The sequence below is a fragment of the Elgaria multicarinata genome, chromosome 6, assembly GCF_023053635.1.
Source record: "Elgaria multicarinata webbii isolate HBS135686 ecotype San Diego chromosome 6, rElgMul1.1.pri, whole genome shotgun sequence".
Classification (NCBI taxonomy): Eukaryota; Metazoa; Chordata; class Lepidosauria; order Squamata; family Anguidae; genus Elgaria; species Elgaria multicarinata.
In genome coordinates, this window is record NC_086176.1 from 101,211,018 (window position 1) to 101,233,409 (window position 22,392).

Sequence of the window (22,392 nt, forward strand, 5' to 3'; positions counted from 1 at the left end):
CCCCACTCTAGATTAAGAAATAAATAAAAAGAAAGGTGACAGGAATAGAACTCAGTTTCATCTGAATTATCATGGCCAGTTATGTAAATGTGTTCCTCTTCTTTGCATCAGCTTGATGAAGAAATGGTTGACTTATACTCTAAAAAGAAAGAATGTGAAAAATCCTGTGAACTTCTATAGTTAACATTGGCAGAGGGAGGCGATTTTTCTCCATAGGAAGGACTCGTTGATATTGGAGAAATAGGGCAAAAGTGAAGAGTGAAGGACACCAAGTAACCTCCAAACAGATTTTTCTACTTCCAGAACCAGGACTTTGGCCCACAAGAAACTGCAAATTGGCAGTAATAGTCACATCAAGAATTTTTCCTGTTGCAAACCTCTCCACCCCCATGTTGATCATAAGGCTCCCCGTTGGAAACATTCTTAACAGAGATTTCAGCAAAACTCGCTAATGTCGAACATGCTTGAATAATCCCCATGACGGGCTGCTGACGAGGCCTGTGTTCCAGCTGCGGTCTTCAGGGAGTCTGGGGGTATAATACAGCTGCATACCAAATGGAGCTGTATAGATGCGAGGAGTTGCCAGTTGCCCTGTTTTGTTAGCCTTGCTTCAAAAACTGCCAAGATCTGCAGAAAACTCAAAGCCAAAGAAAGGGAAATGAACAACTTGGCTCTGTACCTGGCCTGAGCCTACACAGCTAGCTTTCCACAGCTATCTATAAAAGTTATCATTCACAGCTAGCTTTCCACAGCTATGTATGAAAGTTCCAGCACCCAAATTAAAAAATGGGCAACACATTTTGCAACAATGTATAAACTGTGCCATGAGAGTGGCCAGACAACCAGGGTGGATGGGCAGAAGAAACTTAGGCCTTAGCTAGACCTAAGGTTTATTCCGGGATCGTCCTGGGGTCGTCCCTGCCTGCTCCTGGGATATCCTGTGTGTCATTTACATGAACAGGGATGACCTTGGGATGATCCCGGGATAAATCTTAGGTCTAGCTAAGGCCTTAGTTGGGATTTTTGCCTTCTGGACAGCTGCCAGAAAACCCAGGGGCAAGACCTTCCACAAAAACCATTTCAAAGAGCTCCATCAGACGGGGAAATCACACTACCCTGCTGTCGCTTCTCCGCCCCCGCTTTTGTTGCTTGATACTCCCTCTTTCAAAAGAGGAAGTAAACAACATGCACGTGGCCCATTCAACGGGCTGTTCTGATCGCACTGCTTCTCCTGCAGGCAGCAGGAGATAGCAACAACTTCTGCTTTTAAAATTATATTGGACTTTCTGGGGATTTTTTGTGTCGTGAGGAAGGCCAGAAGAGGCAAGGAGGTGTGCGGGAGGTAGACAACGTCGTGAGAGGGACCCGTCAAAATCCGTGAGTGCCCAGCAACGACTGTGCAATAAAACTGTGCTCGTCTGATGGAGCTCATAAACTTGTTTTAGTTGTACACCTTTTGCAATGGCTCTACTTCCAGGCCTGCAAAAACAAACAAAACAATCTTTACCCCAAACACTGAGCTTCTTCCCTAGGCCTTCACTGGGCCAACTTTGGGCTCTGCCACCTGATCCAGAAGGCTCCAACCTGAGGCCCTATCCAGGTACCAGAATGTTTGATTTAAAGAGTTGGCACTGCCCAGGCCACATGTATTTGCCATCACTGCTCTGAGCAATTACCTCTCACGGCAGATGAGGAGTGCTGTGTCTGTTCAGTTATCCACTGATTTAAAAGCCAAGGTGTTTTTTGATCCAAAATCAGGCGATGCTGTGGTCTTGTTGAAGCTAAGAAACTCTGGTTCTACTCGGTGCCTGGATAGGAGACCACCTGGGGAATATGTACGCACATGGCCGCTTGTGTTTCACAGCAAGTAGGATATAAATACAGTAATTCAAAATATGCTTCGACAACATCTGTATTGTGTGAAATGTCAGGGTGTGAACCGCATGGTGTCGTTAGTGTTCATGCACACGCAGATTTTAAATGCATGTGTGAACTAGAGACTTAAGTGCACCTGCTTGCTCATATCTACGGTTGCTCGGAAAATAACTTCTAAAGATTCTAGAGTAGAAAGATGAAGCCTGAAGGATGATTACTGTAGCTCAGCAACTCACTCAAACAATATTTTAAGGAGACATCCCTATAAATGGCAATAGTGATTGAAGAAGTACAGAAAATAGAGGCTGTCCATTGTAAATAGGGAGTCAGTTAAAACATATGCTGATTCCCCTTTTCCTGGCCTATCAGTTCCCCCTGACTCACCTCCCCAATCTGGCCATGCATCCCATCCTCACATACTTTTTGCAGCAGGCTTCTGGTGTAAACATCTTCCCTAGCATTTCATGTCAAAGTTTTCAAGGCAACGATGTTTGATCATCCTGCTCAGCTGTGATGCTCTTTAAGTGATCTTGGATGAACCAGTCACTATCTCTTGGCCCAACCTACCTTACAAGGTTGTTGTGAAGAACAAAGGGGGGGCACTATGCACACCATCCTGACCCAGGGCTGAATGAAGATATGCAGAGGCCCTAAGCCATGTCAAGATTCAGAGGCCACATACCATAAAAAATAAAGAGGAAAAAGGGGGTGTTTGTAGTTAAACAGTGTTAAATAGGCTTCTCTGAAGATGTGTCTAAGAACACTAATAAAGTAAACTTCTTTTAAACAGGCTCTACTCTGCGCTTATTGCTTCCAATACTAAATGCTGTGTTGCCATGCTTTCTCTTTATAAAGCAACTCTGCTGTAAGTCACACAGACTTTCCAACATATTTAAGCCGAGATTTCAACTAAAATATTTTAATTTAGTCATCTCCAACATATTTAGGGGCCCCTCATAATATGAAGCCCTAATCCATAGCTTACATGGCTTGTTTCTAAATCCAACACTGCCTTGACCTCCTTCAAGGTAGAACAAGATATAAATGTAATAAGTAAATTGCAACAAGAACCTGAGCAATGAGTAAAGTGTCCTACAGAACCCACAAGGCACTTCTGATGCACTTCTGCCAGCACAAGTTGTTCCAGTAAAAAAGACATAAACCTCCCTACGATGTAATAACACTCTGATCCACAGTGCTTTCGTGAGACAAACTAACTATAAATTCTTTCCTCCACTCCCTTCCATTTTAGAGTAGTACCTCATCTCCATATTTTTCTTTTAATATATTTGGTTTTCTGACCAGAAGTCCTTAGGAACTCTCCCCCACCCCCGCAAAAAAGCATTTTAAATTAAGAAACAAACAACAAAAGAAAGAGAATGGGAAGAAAATATTTGTTTATTGGAAAACATCTGTTTGCCTTTAAAGTAATGTAAAAATTTACAGGGGATCGCTAAGCAATGCCTTCTGTATTTATAGTTCTGCTTCATTTTCCATTCAAATATATGACATTAGGGATCCTGTGACAAACACCACAACTGTGTTTGTAGATGAAGTTTGTTTTCACTCTGACCTAAATTTCAGGAAGAATTTAAAAAATAAAAAATAAAGGAAGCATCTACAGAATAGCACATCTGTTGAGGCTGCCTGAGGACAAGTTGCTTGATAAATGTCTACATTTTTTCAGACGTGGGAACTCTTGAGCAAAGTGGGATGCCTGGTAAGGCCATCTGCATGCCAGTAACCAGCGTGCCTTTTCAGCTCATAGCAATCTGGTTATTGTGTCTGAATTCTGAGGATAAAGCAAAAAAGTTCAGGCTTGTTTGTATAGTGTGGGCACAGTACGCTTTTCAACAGTGCAGCCTTTTTAAAACAATTTCTTGTGTGGTCACCTTATTGGAATACTGCTCTGAAACCAGCCACATGATTTCAAAATCTATTTTGCTGGGTGATCTGCCTAAAAAATTCAGATTCTTAGGCACCAGGATAAAATGTCCAGGAGTCTAAGAAATCAGATATCAGATGTTTATCTCCCGCCATTAAATCATGAGTATTTGGTCCACCTTTGTTCTATCTTCATTATCATTTACTTCTGTCTTTTTTTTTTATGTGAACCTTTTTCATATTCATAACTATGTGCATAAGGGCCACATCACATCACAAGGAAATGTTACTAGCAACTATTTTGCCACTAGGGCCATGATCCAAGGCACATTTGTCAGGGAGTAAGTCCGACTGAGAGCCTCGTGTGGCGCAGAGCGGTAAAGCAGCAGTTTCTGCAGCTGAAACTCTCCCCACGGCCTGAGTTTGATCCCAGCGGAAGCTGGTTTCAGGCAGCCGGCTCGGGTCGACTCAGCCTTCCATCCTCCCGAGGTCGGTAAAATGAGTACCCAGCTAGCTGGGGGAAAGGGAATAATGGCCGGGGAAGGCAACGGCAAACCACCCCGCTATAAGGCCTGCCAAGAAAACGTCAGCGAAAGCTGGCGTCCCTCCAAGAGTCAGTAATGACTCAGTGCTTGCACGAGAGGTTCCTTTCCTTTCCTTCCAAGTCCTACTGAAGTTAGTGCTTTGGACCATGCTATGGTCAAATTTATGTGGACAAGTCCAAATTTCCAAGAAACGCCAGAGTGGGGTGTGTGGGTGTGGGTGTAGTATTGTTAGTATTATTATTCAGGTGATATTTCAGATGACCACATTGATTTATACCAGTTGGGGGAGTGTACTGGTTTTGTTTGTATATTCTTGCGTGTGAATCATTATTACGTGTTTATGTGCTCTACCATATTCTCTTTAGCTATTTTCACATAGCAATCTGGGTAAGAACTTATTCTTTTTCCAGAATACAAACTCCTGTAGACACCTCGAAAATATATACCCAGAGTTTCCCCCTCTCCCCATCAATAGTCCATCCTTCCTCAACCCAGAACTCTCCAGATGTGCTGGACTCTCATCACCCAAGCCAGCAGGACCTGCTGGCTAGAGTTGATGGGGACTGAAGTCCTACACATCTGGCATGTTGGCTGAGGGGATGGGAGTTGTAGTCCAATATATCTGGAGGGCACTGAATTGAGGGAGATTTCAGAAGTATGACATTTTTGCCTTTGAACAAACATTGTATTATCGTACACCATATAAATAGTAATAACTACATGTGCACACACAAACACACAGGGAGTAGGAAATATATACGTATGATGTTAAAAAAAGAAGCAATAATTCAATTTTGTTCTCTATTTTGGCCTACTTTCTCAACAGCCTGTAGGTGGAGCTCCGTTTTCAGCAAATCCTTTCCTCTCTTTTAAACTAAAGAGAGATTCGCACATCACTTGCTAACATCAGTTGGAGAAATCTGCAAAATTTGGGCCACATCCCCTTGAAGACAATGCCAGCATTTCTTTTGTTTTTTAAAACATCTGAATTGTGCTCACTGGGCCTTAGATATTTTTTTAAAAAACCACCAATCTTAGGGTGACCCTATGAAAAGGAGAACAGGGCTCCTGTATTTAACAGTTGTATAGAAAAGGGAAATTTAGCAGGTGACATTTGTATGTATGCAGCACCTGGTGAAATCCCCTCTTCATCACAACAGTTAAAGCTGCAAAAGCCCTGCCCTGTTTTGTATCTGGAGTCTTTCCTTTGACATGTGTGCCGTAGCAGGCTTGTCCACCAATGGCTCCACTGTTGCAAGGGCTTTCCTCCACGGAATGGCCCACAGCCAGTCAGAGTGATTACATCTTTCATCTGCTTTGTAAAGGCTTGACAATGGGCGCATGCCTTGATCCTGTGCCTTTCTCCCAGGTGAACAGGCACAAGGAATGCCCACCTTTAGGATGCAGTTTACTACCACAATGGACAAACTTGCACGAAGGGGCCCTCATGGCCATATGCCTGTAGGCAAATTGCAGAGATTGCAAACACAAAAGAAGCAAAATCCAAAACAGTAACTGGAAGAAAAATGAGAGGGCAGAAGAAATAGAAGAAAAAAACCAGACCTCAGGATTTGTAGTACAAACAACAAGCAACGAGGACATTCTCTAACGCAATGGCTGTTGAAAGGTAACTGAGGGAATAGGCCAGGGGAAGGTTACAGCCAAAAAAATATTCAGCTATACAAGTTTCCTGAACAGGGCTCTGCACAGGCGCAGACCCTATATGTGTGATGCACAGAGACCGCGAAGAAGAACATCTGCATTCCACTCTACGATTGGTGAGAGCTGAGATCGCCATTTCTGCTGGGGCAATGGTTGACAGCATTGCTATGTTTTGTGTGGTTTGGTACTGTTGTTCCAGGTAGGCGACTTGGTGCGCTTAGGATCCCCAGGCCATCTCCATGGTAGGTTCACTGGGTTGCTTTGCCCAGCTCATTTGCCCTGTGCTCGTATGTACTCTTAAAGCTGAAGTTTCAAAGAAAGCTGTTGGGCTTATTGGAAATATGTTTCAGACTGAGGGTATTTCTGCGACTCAGTGGACCTACTGCTGTAGTTCTAATGCACGTGACTCTTCACAAAAATAATAGAATCATAGAGTTGGAAGGCACCACAAAGGCTGTCTAGTCCAATCCCTTGCCGATGCAGGAAATCCAGTACTACACCATCCCAGAGAGGTGGCCATCTAACCTGTCTGAAAATCTGTAATGAACCTTCTGAGGCACTCTGTTCCACTGTCCCTCTAGAGCTATAGAAAACAATCTTGCTCCAATATCTGTATGACAACCCTTCAAATATTTGAAGACAGCTATCGTATCATGTCTTAAATCATCTTTTCTCCAGGCTAAACGTACTCAGCTCTTTCAAGCTTTCCTCATAGGATTTGGTCTCCAGGCCCCTTGGTGTGTGTAGGACCAGGGCGTGAATTAGTATTGGTTAAGTATATCAGCCTTTAAGCTGAAGTTTGGAAAATCTGGTACATGTTTTTGTCATTGATGGCTAAAGTTTTAGCCTCATCTCCGACCAATTCAACTGAAGTACCTGATTCTAAACTAGTTTAGGATGCTTCCACATGCCCTATCAGAGTGTCATGGATGCATCTCAGTGAAGTCCTTGCTTTCTGTTTGCCTGTTGTAGAGATTCAGAGCTATCATTGCTAGGTATGGTTGGTAGTAGTTCTGCCTTCCTTTCTGATCCTGCTCCACTATAAGCTAATAAGGAATTCCCCCAAGCTTGTGGATCATCAGTGAACGGCACCCTGTTGATTCAAAGAATCAATCATCTGCAAACTCATTGATGTATTCTTAATTGCACTGAAATGAGTGGAATGAACGTAATACATCTTAAATATATGATCAGACTACCATATGTTGCATTCCTATCTGGCAGCAGTTAGAAAGCTCAGTTTTACTTTAGATTAAATGCACACTTACTTGGGAATAATCACCTTCGAACTCAGTGGGGCTTACTTCCAAGTAAATGTGCATTAGATCAAGCTGTACAAGAAATGTGTTGCTAAGTTGTACGATATTGTGTGTTACATTTTTCATTATGATGTCTTGCTTTATTTCACCTGCGAAGACTGTATGACTGATAACATTATATAGAAAAGTGTAGAATGTGGATCATATTAGTTTAATTTTTATCTGATTTTTTTGTAAATTCCTGGATGATTTTGAAATAATTCTGAGTAACAAACACAAGACTTCATCCTCAGTGTACTTTTGACCTTTGCACTTGTACATTATATTTTCTATCTTATTTCCATTATACAAATATTTATGATCTGCTATTCTGGGATTTCATCATGTTTTATATACAAGGAAATCTCTATTATTTGATTTGGAGCTACATTAAAATGCATTTTCCTTTGACTTCAATACTGGTTTTCAGCCTAATCTACTGATATCAGTGGGAATGTGGGCCTAACTTGTCTTGGCTTGGTGGGTGGGGTGGGGTGGGGGTGGGAAAGAAAGAAGAAGCAGAAGTAGCAGCAGCTCAGTCTCATTCCAAAATCTGTAGGGAATTTATCACTCAAGTAGGGTTTGATGTGTAGCAGTCTAAAGGAGGCCTTCCATTAGACCTGGCTGGCTTAAGCAACTATAGTCCTGTATCTAAGCACTTGTCTTGTTGTCGGGGCACTGTGATTGAATGGGCAGTGGAAGAACAGTTCCAGAAGCTCTTGGTGAATATGCATTTTCTTTAACCATATCAGTTAGGATTCAGAGCAAAGTTCCTGACTGCAGTTGTCATAGTTGTCCCAACTGAAAAGATTTGATGGAATCGGGTAGAGTGAGCATGACCCTGCTCATGCTCACGTACCTCCAGGGGCATTTGATCTGTATCAGCCTTCCCCAAACTGGCACACATCTGGAGGGCACCAGCTTGGGGAAGACTGAAATATCATGTCCTCCATTTATAGATCAATATGTGGATCTTCTGCTCAGTTTTTCTTTCTCATCAAATTGAGGAACAACACAAGGTTCCCTGAGCATATGCATGAATGTAGGTATGAGGTGAATTAGGACTAATATTAGCTATTATCCACTTCCTAATAATAATGCATTTCCTTAAAAACTCCAACATACCAGCAGACTGGATTACAGCACGCCAGGGTTATCGTACACTAATCTTTCTCCCTTCCAGCCATATAGGCATAACAATAGTGAGCTATTTTGCAGGGCTGATGAAACCCATGCTCAGCTACAGGGCCCTATGTTGCCATGGAAGCCCTGAAGCCCTGAGCTGCCTTTGACAAGGGCTTGTTGGCTTGTTGTTGTTTTGTATTTTTGGCATAGATTTTAAAGTCCCCCAAGACTATAAATCAAAAGATCTTCAATACCACCTGAGACCATCTACATAAACTCAGGAAGGGAAGCTGCCAGGCAGCAGAGAAGGCTGTACGCTAGCAGGGTCTTTATCCTGTTTCAAGAACAAAACACTATATGCTGTCACTCACATCTGAATCATAGTGGACTGTTGGACAGGGAACCTGGTCAATGAGGTGGAATCTCAGTGAACCATGACAACACCCTGTCTTTCAAGTTGATGGTGATGCTGCACCTGGGAACCCAGTGGGGAAAGCTGGGAGAGGCTAACCCCACCCTATGCAGGTTGCTATCATGCCAGGTTGGCATCGTCATCCAGGATGAAATCACGGATGGCAGCAGTTTTGCTATTCACCAACCTGGCATTCAGGAGCAGCACTTGCAAGCATGGAACATGTTTAACAGGAACCATAGGGCTGGAAGAAGAATGAGAAGGTGAGATAGCACGCAGTTGACCCATCTGACCCTTTCAACTCTTCTGCCAGGACTCAACCAATGGCCGCACTACCGGCTCTGACACTCCTCTCCTTGTTTACCAACTTCCAAATACGCATTTAACAGGCACACTTAAAATTCAAGAGATAACTGGTAGCGAGGATCAGTTAAATCAGGAGATAGGGTTTAATTAACTCTAGACCTTATAAGCTAAGTCTCAGCGGCTGTTCCAAGAACCTCATCCTAGAAAGTTGCACCCATACCCTCTTGCTGGCCCTGCTGTGGTCAACCCACCGGCAGTGTTCTATTGTCCACAACAAGGTCTGATTCTTCTTCATCCTCCTCCTCCTCCTCCTACCCCAAGAACAGCCATCTGATGCTGCTAAAGATGTTCTCAGTAGGGAATGCTAGTTTTCATAAGCCAAAGATATTAAGCAGACTGGCTCTTCTCTCGGAACACAAAGGTTCCGTTGCCTTTTATGAGGGTGCTGAGCTGACTGTGGCCACTTCACTCAAATAAGGATTTGGCCTCAGCCATCCATTCTTTGCTATTCACAAAACAGTCAGTGCTGATATCCTGGCACAAGGTAAGGTGAATTAACGTCATTTGATTGTCGTTGTTTTAAACACCCTTTAGCATAATCTTGGACTAGATGGCCTTGTAGGCCCCTTCCAACTCTGCTATTCTATGATTCTATGATTCTTTTCTTTCTTTATACAATATTTATATACCTCTTCCCCATCCAAAACATTTCAGAGTGGTGAGCAACATAACAATAAAAGAATAAAAACACCATATTAAAAATTACTATTTTAAAAAAGAACAAAGACTCACACCTCTGACAATAGAACTGAAACTCTGAAGAGTAATTCCGTGCTATTCATGATATGATTGTCACTGTCAGTACTTTTCTGCATTTAATTTCCCCCTGACCTCACTGTTTACAAATCACCCAACCACAGTTATGTGCAATATATCCATCACTGTTGCTGGAGGCCCAAATAGCTGTGGCAGTTCAGAGGGCCTTTTACCAGCTTTGCATGGTTCACCAGCTACAGCCTCCCCTGGACAGGGATAGCTTGACCACAGTGGGACAGGCGCTAGTAACCGCAAGACCGCTATTTAGGCTGCTCCGGAAGCTGAAGCTAGTGCAAAATGCAGCAGCTCAGCTTTTGTTGGGAGCTGCCCCTTTTCGGCATACAACTCCTTTGCACTGGCTGCCTGTTCGCTACTAGGCACGTTTAAGGTTTTGGCACTAGTATACGAAGCCCTAACTTGAAACAAGGAGGCTGTCTACAGGTGGAGAAAGCCCCGTGGTGGCTGTGGAACTGCACCCCGTCGATTACACAATGCAGGTGCAGGTTCGCAGCCGTCATGAGGCTTTCATGTGATGCTGCATTTTGAAAAAGTCAAGGATTCACCCTCACCTTTTCAAAGGGAGCAACGTTAACATGGAGTTTTATTTTATTTTTTATTTTCTCTATATATGAAACTTTTCATACTAATTCATTCACATGATGATGACTACGGTCCACAAAAGCTTATGTCATAATAAATGTATTCATCATCATTACAGTAGCACAAGACTCTGTTTTTGCTGCAAAAGATTAACATTGCTACCTGTCTAGAAACTCTTTCCATATGTACTTCTCTGTTCCCTTGGATCAGAGGGTGAGTCTACACTTCCTTGACCCTCTTCAGATGACATACTAAGCCATAGTGGTTAAGCACTGAGCAAGGGGTTGGACTCGATGGCCTTATAGGCCCCTTCCAACTCTATTATTCTATGATTCTAAGCACTTTGAGCTAAATGTTATGGCTTAGCGTGTCACATGAACCATTCCTAACCATGGTGGTTACATAAGCACAGTTTAAACACACTCGCTAACCTTTTGCAGCAAAAGGGTTAGCGACCTAATCATGACTTCGTGTGTTGTCTGAAGAGGCCCATGTCTAATTCTCAGAGATAACAGTGTCGTGGATATGGAACCAGGCTTTCTTTGTGGCAGCACACATACAAGGAACATATCTTACATGGGCTTTTTGGCATCAAGTGGAGGCCTGGCTATTTCAGAAGGCATTCTGTGCTACAAGACTGGTTGTGAAGTTTTTATCTGTTCTTTTTGTGTTTTATTACTTGAATGGTGTTTCTGAGTATTTTAGACTTTTTGTATACCACTTTGGATGCCTTTTTTCTTTTCTTTTTTGGCAGAGAATGTGGCTTAAATAAATACATAAAAATTACGTACACACTCTATAACCTGACAGATCTTTCTTTTCTTCCAGAAAAACCATTTTGAAAAGGAGCAATTTGAAAAAAAGCAGCAGGTGTCTATGTGCTTAACCCTTTCCCTGTGCAGCTGAATGTGTAAACGGGCTCAGTTGAAAACCATTGGGTGTGAAATAAAAAAGCTCTATCTTATTTGATCTGTGACACCTATTTTGTATTTTCAGTTCATCACTTGATGTTGCAATCACTATGTGATTTGACATGCCCATGTGAACCCATCCTGACATGTCCCTAACACACTATGGATTGCTGTGAAAATCAACAGAAATCCCACTGCATAATAATGAAATAAACTAATTTGCATTAACCTGGAGAGAAACATCAACAGAAATATTTTTAAATCTTCCCCGTATAAGTAGCAACTTTCTAAATCAGGAGACTTTCTGTTCGGTTATTAACTAATTTAAACTGTAATCCTATTCTCATATATTTATTTATTTTTATTGATTACATTTTCCACATATCTTAGAAGAAGTCCCACTGAATTCAATTGGGCTTACCACTGAGTAGACATGTATAGGATTACTCAATTATTTAATGGCCACTTAGCATACCCGCATTTTCTCTTCTGTTTGGTCCTGCTATTACTAATGTATGAGGAGCTTTTCATTAGGGCCAATTCAGATGATGAAATTAATGTTAAGAATTTTGGAGTTGTGGATCAATATAAAATTCATCACAGGGTAAATCTTGGAAGTATGCACAGTCCTTTGTTTCTATTGATTTTCAATAGAAAACTGGTGGGAGCGAAGGGTTAAGTATTACAGCAGAGTGAACTGTAGTATCTCTTTTTCTTGCAGGTAAATGCTGTTCTGTCTTGCCAAAAATAGCAAACTTTACTTATAAAGCATAACCCATCACAGAACGTGGGGTGGGGGGGCACGACACAAACATCCTAACAGCAGAGTCCTATACTCAGAAACGAGTCCTGCTGATTTTAACAGGTTTACTCTGTTAAGAAGGCAGAGGTTTCTAGCCTTAGCACTTAAAAAACTTACTCTGAAATAGTCCTATGGATGGACTTCCATCATTTTTTATTTTTGTGAGCTGCTTGGGCCTTTTGTATAAATTGGAAAGGTGGCACTGTGACTTAACGGCTAACTGAAGTCAGCAAAACAGCTCCATGTTATGATAGAATACACCCCAACCTGGTGCCCTCCAGATACGTTAACTACATGACCATGTTGGCTGGGGATGGTGGGGAGTTATAGTCCAACACATCTAGAGGGTGCCACATTGGGGAAGGCTAGAATACACACTTGGAGAATTGTTGCTCAGAGAACATTTTTGCTCATTGTATTTTCCTTTATGGAAAATATTGATTTAAAAATAAAACACAAGCCCTTTCAAGAAGGAAAAACACACATGCAGATTAGTCTTTGGCCTGTTTTTAATTAGATACTTGCTGAAAATAAATACTGAAAATACCATACATGTACAATAAAAACTAAAAATGATGAAAAATGTTATTCAACTTTCATGTTTCTAAAACAAGGAACATGTTATTCTGTGAAGTGTGCAGCTGCTCGGACCCACTCCCCCCTCTCTGTCTCTGTCTCACATACACTACTCTCAATGGACTAGGAGCTCCTCAGATGAGTGCTCGTTACTGGGCACTCACGGATTTTTGCGGGTCCTTCTCATGACGTCGTCTGCCTCCCACACGCCTCCCACCCCTTCTAGCCTTCTTCACGCCACAAAAAAAAAACCCAGTAAATCAGACTGATTTTTAAAGACGGACGTTGCCGCTATCTCCTGCTGTGTGAAGGAGCAGCAGGATCAAAATAGCCCACTGAATGGGCCACGTGCACATTGTTTACTTCTTCATTCAAAAAAGGAAGTAATGAGGGGCAAACCCGCAAGCCGGAGAAGCCACGGTAAGCAAACGCGATTTCCCCATGTGATAGCGCTTTGGATCTACTTTTTCAGAGATGTATCTTGGAAGCAAGTACTATGAATATTATTATTTTCCATTAGGGCAGTGCTCCGCTTCACTTCGTAGAAGCGATAGCGGAGCGGCCTGATTCGCCTTCGACAAAGGCGGAGATGAATCGGGTCGGGGGGCTGCGGATCGAGGCGAAGTGGTTTGCCTCGATCCTGAGCTCCTGACGCAGGTAAGTGGGGGGAGGGGACGCACCTGGTGCCAGCGCCACTGCAGTCCATGTGGTGACGGCGATGGAGCCAGGTAAGGGGGCATGGGAGAGGGGGGCTTACCTGTGTCCATTGTGGGCTTCAACTGAGGCTACGGATTCCAGCTGGAAGAGGCCGCGGCCTTCTCTTCCGGCTTGAAGCCGGGGCCTCAATTGAAGCCCACGACGGATACAGGTAAGGGGGCGGGGGGGAGTTTGGCTTACCTAGTTCCACTGCTACTGTCCATGCGGCGACAGAGCCAGGTAAAGGGGCAGGGGGCTTACCTGCCTCCGTCAAGGTCCATCGCGGGCTTCAACTGAGGCCTGGCCCTCAGTTGAAGCCTGCGACGGACCACAAGAGAGCCAGGTAAGGTGGTGGTGGGGATTTTCGCTTACCTGGCTCCGCCGCCGCCGCCGCAGTCCGTGCGGCAACAGTGGCGGCGCCAGGTAAAGGGGCAGGGGGGCTTAGCTGTGTCCGTCTCTACAGATTCAAGCTGGAAGAGGCTGCAGCCTTCTCTTCCGGCTTGAAGCTGGGGCCTCAAATGAAGCCTGCAACGGACACATGTGAGGTGGGGGGGGGGAGTTTGGCTTACCTGGCTCCACTGCCGCCGCAGTCCATACAGCGACAGCAGCAGAGCCAGGTAAGGGGGCAGGGGGGCTTACCTGTGTCCGTTGCGGGCTTCAATTGAGGCCCCAGCTTCAAGCCGGAAGAGGACACGGCCTTCTCTTCCGGCTTCAAGCTGGGGCCTCAATTGAAGCCCGCGACGGTCCGCAACGGACACAAGTAAGGGGGCAGTGGGGAGGGAGGCTTATTCGGCCCCCATTTTGCCCCCCCTTCCCCACTTACCTGCCTCTGCCATCCGAGGCAGGTAAGTGGGGAAAGGGGGCAAAATCTCGATCTGCCCCTGCGGATCTCACTCCGTGAAGCGGAGCGAGGGGATATGGGCGGATTGACCCAAAGTGGTTCGGGCTCAATCCGGAAGTTCCAGATCAGGCCACAAAGCGGTTCAGGGGGTCCGTGCACAGTCCTGCTTTCCATAGGGGTTGAGTTATCTTGCTGTCTCCTCCCACTCCCAGCCTAAAGGAAATATATCTTATCTTCCTCCCTGCACTCGTAAAATCAGGAACCATGCCACAACAAAATGTTGTAGTGTGGAGCACTCCTTTTCAGATTTCCAGCCAGTCATTCCTGCCCTCTTCCAGGATACTACATCCCTCCTCCTCCCATCCTGTTTTTCCCACAGATGGCCCCTGAACATGCACATTTGACTGTTTAGTTGGACAGTATCTGAGGCAGTAAGCCTGTGTGCACCAGTTGCTGGGGAACATGGGTGGGAGGGTGCTGTTGCACCATGTCCTGCTTGTTCATCCCTGGCTGATGGCTGGTTGGCCACTGTGTGAACAGAGTGCTGGACTAGATGGACCCTTGGTCTGATACAGCATGACAGTTCTTATGTTCTTAGTTCCCCCCGCCCTTTAAGATTCTTTCTACTTTGGGGGGTATTTCTGACAACCTTTCCTCTTGTATGTGGATGGTGCTACTTGAGATACATGAAGATGGGCACTAGCAGAAGGAGTTTGCTATTAAGCATACAAGATTGTTATCGCCTCATTTAAACTGAAGTTTAATTTACAACTGAACCCAGTTTCAAATTCAGTTGCTTAGCCTGTGATTGTCCCTTAGATTTGATTCCATCTCAATGGTCTTAGGTTTTTGTTTCAGCAATTCAACATTGATGCTAGCAAGATAGGATATTGATTCCTTGCTACGCACGAATTGCAAAGGAAACCTCATGTGTACAATCCCCATATGGCAGATTAAAAAAATAAAAAAATAAATATACACTCATGTTTATTTGTGTTGGTTTTATGTTGAACACTACCTTAAAATGGAGAATGGAGGGTGGTATATAGATGTTTTAATAAAACGAATTACTACCAGGTATAGAAATGTAATGATTGTGAAGCAGGGCTTACTTCTGAGTCCATTTCACTAAAATTAATCCAGAGCTTATATGCACATGCAAAATTGCATAACAAGTCTGTAAGCCTCTCCACAATCCCCCTCATTCATGTATGCCAGCATATCCTTTAAAATAGAGTTAAGTTTCTAACCCTCACGGCCAGAGGGGCGGACACACCCCGCGCCGCAGCCTAACTACATGTGTACAGCACAACAAAGTACTCTACCTACTGCTGCCTACTCCTTGGACACTCCTTCGCCCGCCTTGTTTATTGGCTGCTTAGAGAGGTACACACATTCCTCCCCGCACGCCTGCCGGTTTTGCACAGCCCGTAAACGAGCACGCAGTCGAGGGGGGCCTGATGCGTGGAGGCGAAAGTTCAAAGTGGGAGGACCGCCCAGAAGGAGGAAGAGGGGACCTGGGCGCACGGCGCAGCCTTTTAGAATCCGTAGCCTTGTGCAAAAAGGGCATCGTTGCAAACGTTCAGCCATGGTTTGGGAACGGTTGTGTCCAAGGCTAAGAGCAAGTCTATGCATGGCAGCAAGTCCCACAGCACCAGGTTCAGCGTTGGGATTAACTTGATTCCCAGCAAGTACGCAAAGGACTGCATCCTTGGGACACAGGAGTGCAGCAACTCACGCACCCCTCCTGCGAAAGAGAGTTTGCGGGTCGCCGTCTTGTCATGATTAGCCTACCAGCTCCTCCTCCTCGTTCCAGAATCTCAGAACAAAGTGGCGGAAGAGCGAGAGGGAGGGATGCAAAGGCGCGGGGGGGGGGGCGGAGAAGAGAGGGGCGGGGCCCAGCCAGGGAGCGTTCATGAATGGCTCCTCCCCACCCCGCCCCCCGCCCCCCACCCAGCACAAACCCGGCCTCGCAGCGCCATGTGTGTGGCGACTGAGCGCGCGGGCTGCTGCCACACTATTTAAACAGAGGCTATGAGACCCGGAGGAGCAAGGGAGGTCCACCAAGATCACTCAGGAGGCAGAGAGGCTGGGGAAGGAGGGGGAGGAGGAGGAAGGAGGAGGAGAAGAAGCAGCAGCAGAAGCTGATGAAGAAGGTGGTGATGATGCTGGCGTCGCCGCTGCATCAAGGACGAGAGTTGTAGTCGTGCTGCAAAACATCTCCCTTTCCAGTAGTCATAATAATAATAATTAATACTAGTAATATCAATTGATAATAGTAGCAATACATTCCGTACTAGGCATCAAAGTGGCGGAGAGAACGAGGAGACGCCCCTTCAATTCGGATCCATACAAACTTTCCAGACTCTGGTTTCTCATTCTTCCTGCATCTTTTTCGGAAGTAACTTCTCTTTGCGAGCAATTTTCTCATTTTTGAGTTGCGTTGCGCCATGCCCTCCTTTTTCTTCCTCGGCTTCTTTTCTTGCAGTCTAATGGCTTGGCTGCTCCTCGCCGGTAGCAGCAACAGCAGTCCGGAGGAGGAGGTGGTGGCGGACGAGGAGAAAACGCTCCGGGTGCTGGTGCTGCTGCCCAAGGACAACGCGTACCTGTTCTCCCTGGCGCGGGTCAAGCCGGCCATCGAGTACGCGGTGCGCACGCTGGAGGCGAACGGGACGCTCCTGCCGGCGGGCTACAGGTTCCGGCTCTTCTACAACGACTCGGAATGCGGCAACGGGGCGTTGTTCAGCCTGGTGGATATGATCGCCTTGCGGCGGCAGTGGCCCGATCTCCTGCTGGGGCCCGTGTGCGACTACGCGGCCGCGCCGGTGGCCCGCCTGGCTTCCCACTGGAACCTGCCCATGCTCTCGGCCGGCGCGCTGGCCGCCGGCTTCAGCACCAAGACGGGCGAGTACTCGCACCTGACCCGGGTCTCGCCGGGCTACGCCAAGATGGGCGAGATGTTCCTCGCGCTCTTCCGGCACCACAAGTGGACTCGGGCCATGCTCGTCTATCACGAAGACAAGGAACAGCGCAGCTGCTTCTTCGCCTCCGAGGGCGTCCATGTGGTCTTCCGCGACGCGGGCTTCCACACGGACGACTTCGCTTTCGACGAGAGCGGGAAGTTCGCGGACGACGTGGTGCGCGCCATCCAGGGCGGCGAGAGAGGTGAGGGCGCTCGAGGAGGGTTAGAGTAGCCGGAGGAGAACCGGCTGGGGAAGCCCGGGCCTCGCGATGCTCCGGCCGGGGCATCTCCGGCTGCAACGGCGAGGATAGGACTTCCGGGGACAGAGCGCGCAAGCCGGGAGTTGCGCCCCAGCCTCCTTTCCAGGAACCCCCAGGGAAGCATCTCTCTGTGCCGGGTCATCTTTTGGGGTGGGGGACCTTTTGAGTCAAGCAAGTGCGCTCCCGCAAACGACACGGGGCTGTATCCGAATGGCTCAGTCCGTAGTTCAGAGAAGCCTCAGATAAAACCCTTTGTGTTACTGGGAATCTCTGCCTTGCAGTACCTCCCCCCGACCCCAGTCCCACTTCGAGCTTTGTCAAAGGAGGAGGCTGCCACCTTAATCCTAGGCATGTTTTCTGAGAAGTCCGGCCAAGTACAATAGGGCTTACTGCCAGGTAAATGTGCACAGGGATTGCAGCCCCGTGCATTTGCTTTTACCGATTCCCACAGTGGTCCTATGATGTAAGTCACTGTTATCATTTTACAGAGGGGGAAATTGAGGCTGAAAGCGAGCAATATGCCTAAGACCAAAGAGCCGCTCATCACCAGGGGTGCAACTTGGACCCAGGGGCCTTCCACATCCAAGTCAAACCCATCACAGAGTTCCCCCTATGTCTCTGCGACTCTTCATTCCACTTCTGCTATAGCTGTTTTGCTTTATTGTTTCCTTTGCAGCCAGTTGCTGCCCAAATGCCCATTGGTTTGGACTGAGGTTGGGTGCCCAGCAAAGCATATGATTGGAGGCTATATGTTACTGGACCACTATATTTTAAAACTGCAAAGGGTGCATGGAAATTTTAGAGGAGAGGATAACTATGAAGGTGTTCACCAGGTTTTCCCATACTTAACTTAAAGGTCTATATGAGTGCTACGACTGCAGTGGTACACTAGGGAGCACTCAGCCTCTAAAATCACATATACAGAATAAAATAAGTAAAGGTGATTTGAAATAATGTTTTAAAGGGTTCAGAAATATGCAGACAGTGAGAGGGGAAGAATGTATCATCATCATTATCAATGTTGCAAGCACTGGCCAATAAGGTGTTCGTGACAGTCTTGAAATCACAGTACACATAGCACTCCAGCCTGTAACAGATGTGCCAAAGATGTTTGGTTTCCTATAGAAACTGTACATTTATTACACTGTGAAATGACTTTTTGGAAAGATCCAGAGATGACTATTGTTCTATGCAGGCAACTGCTGATAGGAACATAGGAAGCTGACTTATACTGAGTCAGACTATTGACCCATCTAGCCCAGTATTGTCGACACTGACTGGCAGCAGCGGCTCCCCAGGATTTCAGGCAGGATTCTTTCCTTTCCCTACCTGGAGAAGCTGGGGACTGAACCGGGAGACCTTCACCATGCAAAGCATGTGCTCTATCACACTGAGCTACAGCCCCTCCCTTAGATCTGGAATGAATAGGAATAAAGCATTAACATGAAAATTTCATTTTAACAGGGCATCCTCTGGGCTAAGTGACACCTAACCTAACCCCTTTCCCTCTGGCTTTTCATCAGTCCTTTTTATAGTCTGCAGTAATACGTACATATTTTGCACTGTTATCACCAAACTGAACAGTTCCTGTAATGTTTAAAATTCTGATCTAGCTCCTTCCAGTTTTGCTCTTCTCCATACTTGTTGCCTTGTCCCCTCCTTTAATTTTATCTGTGACAGATTTTGGTTGAAAGTATTTTTAATTTAACAAACAAACTTAAAGGATTTATCCATTTCTCCTCCACTTCCAAAAGCCAAACGTTAATTGATAACTGCAGTGTCTTTTTAGATCTGGTTGTCTTTATGTATAAATACTTACTTAATAAATGTAAATACTGGTTTTCAGGACAACCCCCCCCCCCAATGCAGCTTACAAAAATTTAAAAACAAAGACGTGCTGCTTTTCATATTTCTGTTTGCACCATTACATACTGGAAAATTGCATGGCTGTCCACCCACTCTTCTGATGCTGTGAATGAATGGCTCAGATGTAGACTGTAAATATCAAGGGTGCAGCTGGATTGCAGAGTTTAAATGTGCTGTAGACTTTCCTGGACTGTTTTATATAGATCATTGCAAACCAGCTTGGAGTTTGAGCTACAGATTAGGGAGTTTGAATCTTGACTTCTGCCATGAACTCTGTACCTGGCCTTAAGTAAGCCCGTGCTCCATTAGTCTTCTGTTGTGTGGTATGGAAATAATACTTTTCAGGGTTGTTGCGAAGATTACAGCATGTGCCAGGTATTAATTCTACTTTACAGTTTGATTTTCTGCTGGAGCATTCCCTCCTCCCACTGCTTGCAAAAGCAATAGAAGAGGAATTGCCTAGAACGGACAGTGTAGAAAAGGATTGATAAAAGGTTAAATTCATTCAAATTTCAAAAGGTCTGTATAGACCTTTCCATGTGATCTTTGCACTTCCAGTGATACGGTGGGTTTGCTTACGTGTGGATGGTGTGCAAATGGGAAAATAGGAGCTGTGGTTTACAAAGTTCTGTTGTGAATGAAACACCCCCAGTGTTTGTTTGACTATATTCTTCTTATTGTGAACAGTATTAGCAAAGCTTACTGGTGCTTTGCTAGTGATCCCACCATTCATCTGTGTAAATGCTCTTTTCCCATTCATTGCACGCTTGCTTGTATTTCCAGTTAAAAGCACCTGGACTGTGACAGGCCAGTATGCATGAAGGGATTGCTAAGAACAGTTGACTGTCTATGGCATAAGTAGTTGCCTGTAGATGCATACGTTTCAGCATGCCTTATCAAGACATTACAAAAAAGAATTCCATTAGCAGAAATGCCTCAAGTAAGAAAGCAACAAGGAGTTCCCTTCAAAGGTCTCTCTTGTTCCTTAAGCAAGCTTTCCCCAACCTGATGTGTTGGACTATAACTACCAGCATCCCTCAGCAATGCTGGGAGTTGTAGTACATCCAGGTTGGGGAAGGCTGTCCTATGCTACCAACTCAGATGATCCTGTCTCTGCAAGCCTCTCTCATTTCCAGATTCTGTTTCTTTGTTCATATTTCCCAGTCAGGATTTTCCTCCCTTATATTTCCTTCAAAATTTGGCACATCCAAAATGTAATTACCTGTCCATATAGATTAGGGGTAGGCAACCTTTATGGGCACTTGTGACAATTTTGTTTGGGTCCTGTTTTCTTTGACACCCTCCCCCCTAGGGCATTCCTACTTTTTTTTGACTGCCTCTCCTTCCTTCTCCCTCCACTGCTTCTACCCACCTACTGCAGCCACTTCACCTGCTACCACCGCTTGTCCTGCCTGCTTTGCCTGTCACCACTACCGCTTTTGAGTCACCTTAGCAGCGAGGAAGTCAACTGATTGGCAGCCTTCCTGCCTCCTGGCTGCAGAAGTGAGGGGTAGCGGCAGTGGGCAAACAGTGGGCAGGCGGATAGGTGAGGAAGGGCCTGGTAGAGAAAGGGTCTGGCAGTGGCATCCAGCAGATGCACTTGGGGTGGGGTGGGGTGGGGTGGACGAGTGCCAGTGAACTTACAGATCCTGCATTGCTGATCCCTGATATAGATGATGAATGAAAGAACCGTTTCTAGCCTTTCTTTGTTTTTTTCCTCCTTCTGTTTCAAATATTTCTTGTTTGGGGCATTCAGGCTGACCACGCTCAATATCAGTGGAAACTTTTTTTGTGGTGTTTCCTGTTTTTATTCAGAGTAGGAAGTTGTTCTCCAGCAGGTCACATACACTGATAGCTTTTGGACTCCTTTAGTTCAGCAGGGGTAGTAGGAAGCCAGGAAGCCAGTTTTTTTAGTGAACTGGGGTTGGGATGTTCTGTAAAGCTTCAGATTCATACTGTTGGATTGTTCATTGCAGGTGCTTGTCATCTGTGACATGAGATGACCAGCACATCATAATCTGTATTAAATACACAGGGGCTCATAATTACTTATTTCTGATCACATGCACACACACCGTTGAAAGGAATGCCCTGAAGACAAGACTATAGAAAACTTAAAGTTTTCTATCACACATCTTACTTTTAGCAGCATCACTCAGATAATTCCCTGGAATTTTGGAGGCATTGACTGGCCCAAGCTTATTTTATTTATTTATTTCATTTCATTTCTGTCCCACCCAATAGCCAAAGCTCTCTGGGTGGTTCACAAAAGTTAAAACAGCATAAAATATAATATGAAAGCTTCAAGCCACAATATAAAACCACAATACAAAAGTACAATCAGAATAAAACCAAGCAGCAATGCAGAGATTTAAAATACAGATTTAAAACAGCAGCGTTAAAAGACTAAGAAAGTAAATTGCTAAAATATTGGAAAAATTAAAATGTTTTCACCTAGCACCAGAAAGAGTAAATGCAGGTTCCAGGCGAACAGCTCTAGAAAGCTCATTCCACAGTTTGGGTGCCACAGTAGAAAAGGCCCTCCTCCTGGTAGCCACCCACCTCACTTCCTTTGGCTGGGGCTCATGGAGAAGGACCCCTGAAGATGATATTAGAGTCTGGGCAGGAACATATGGGAGGAAGTGATCCTTTAGATAACCTGAGCCCAAATCATTTAGGAATTTTTATGTTAATAACAACACTTTAAATCGGACCCAGACATGGAGTAAACCAACTGAGGACTAGAACTTAGTTCTCCTGACTCCCAGACCAACACTCTAACCACTAGACAACATAGGTTATATCTAACAATATGTTGTTTTACAACAGATGGAGTGCCTTTCAGTAAACTAATCAGCTTGCAGATGTAGGATGCACTGAAGGCAAATGTTGAGATGAAAGCTATTTCATACTAGTTGAAATAGAAACAGCATGAAATAGAGATGCTAGAGTAGG

The 22,392-nt window shown here is 45.1% G+C and overlaps 1 protein-coding gene across 2 annotated transcripts in view; it reads left to right on the forward strand.

The window, feature by feature from the left end:
• The first annotated feature begins 16,614 nt into the window (after positions 1-16,614).
• NPR3 (natriuretic peptide receptor 3) overlaps positions 16,615-22,392 on the forward strand; it is a 56,531-nt gene continuing 50,753 nt past the window's right edge. For both annotated transcript variants that reach the window (XM_063128686.1, XM_063128687.1), the window contains exon 1: positions 16,615-17,514. In XM_063128686.1, the coding sequence (XP_062984756.1) occupies positions 16,800-17,514 (715 nt within the window). In that variant the 5' untranslated portion in view covers positions 16,615-16,799. The remainder of the gene's footprint in view (positions 17,515-22,392) is intronic.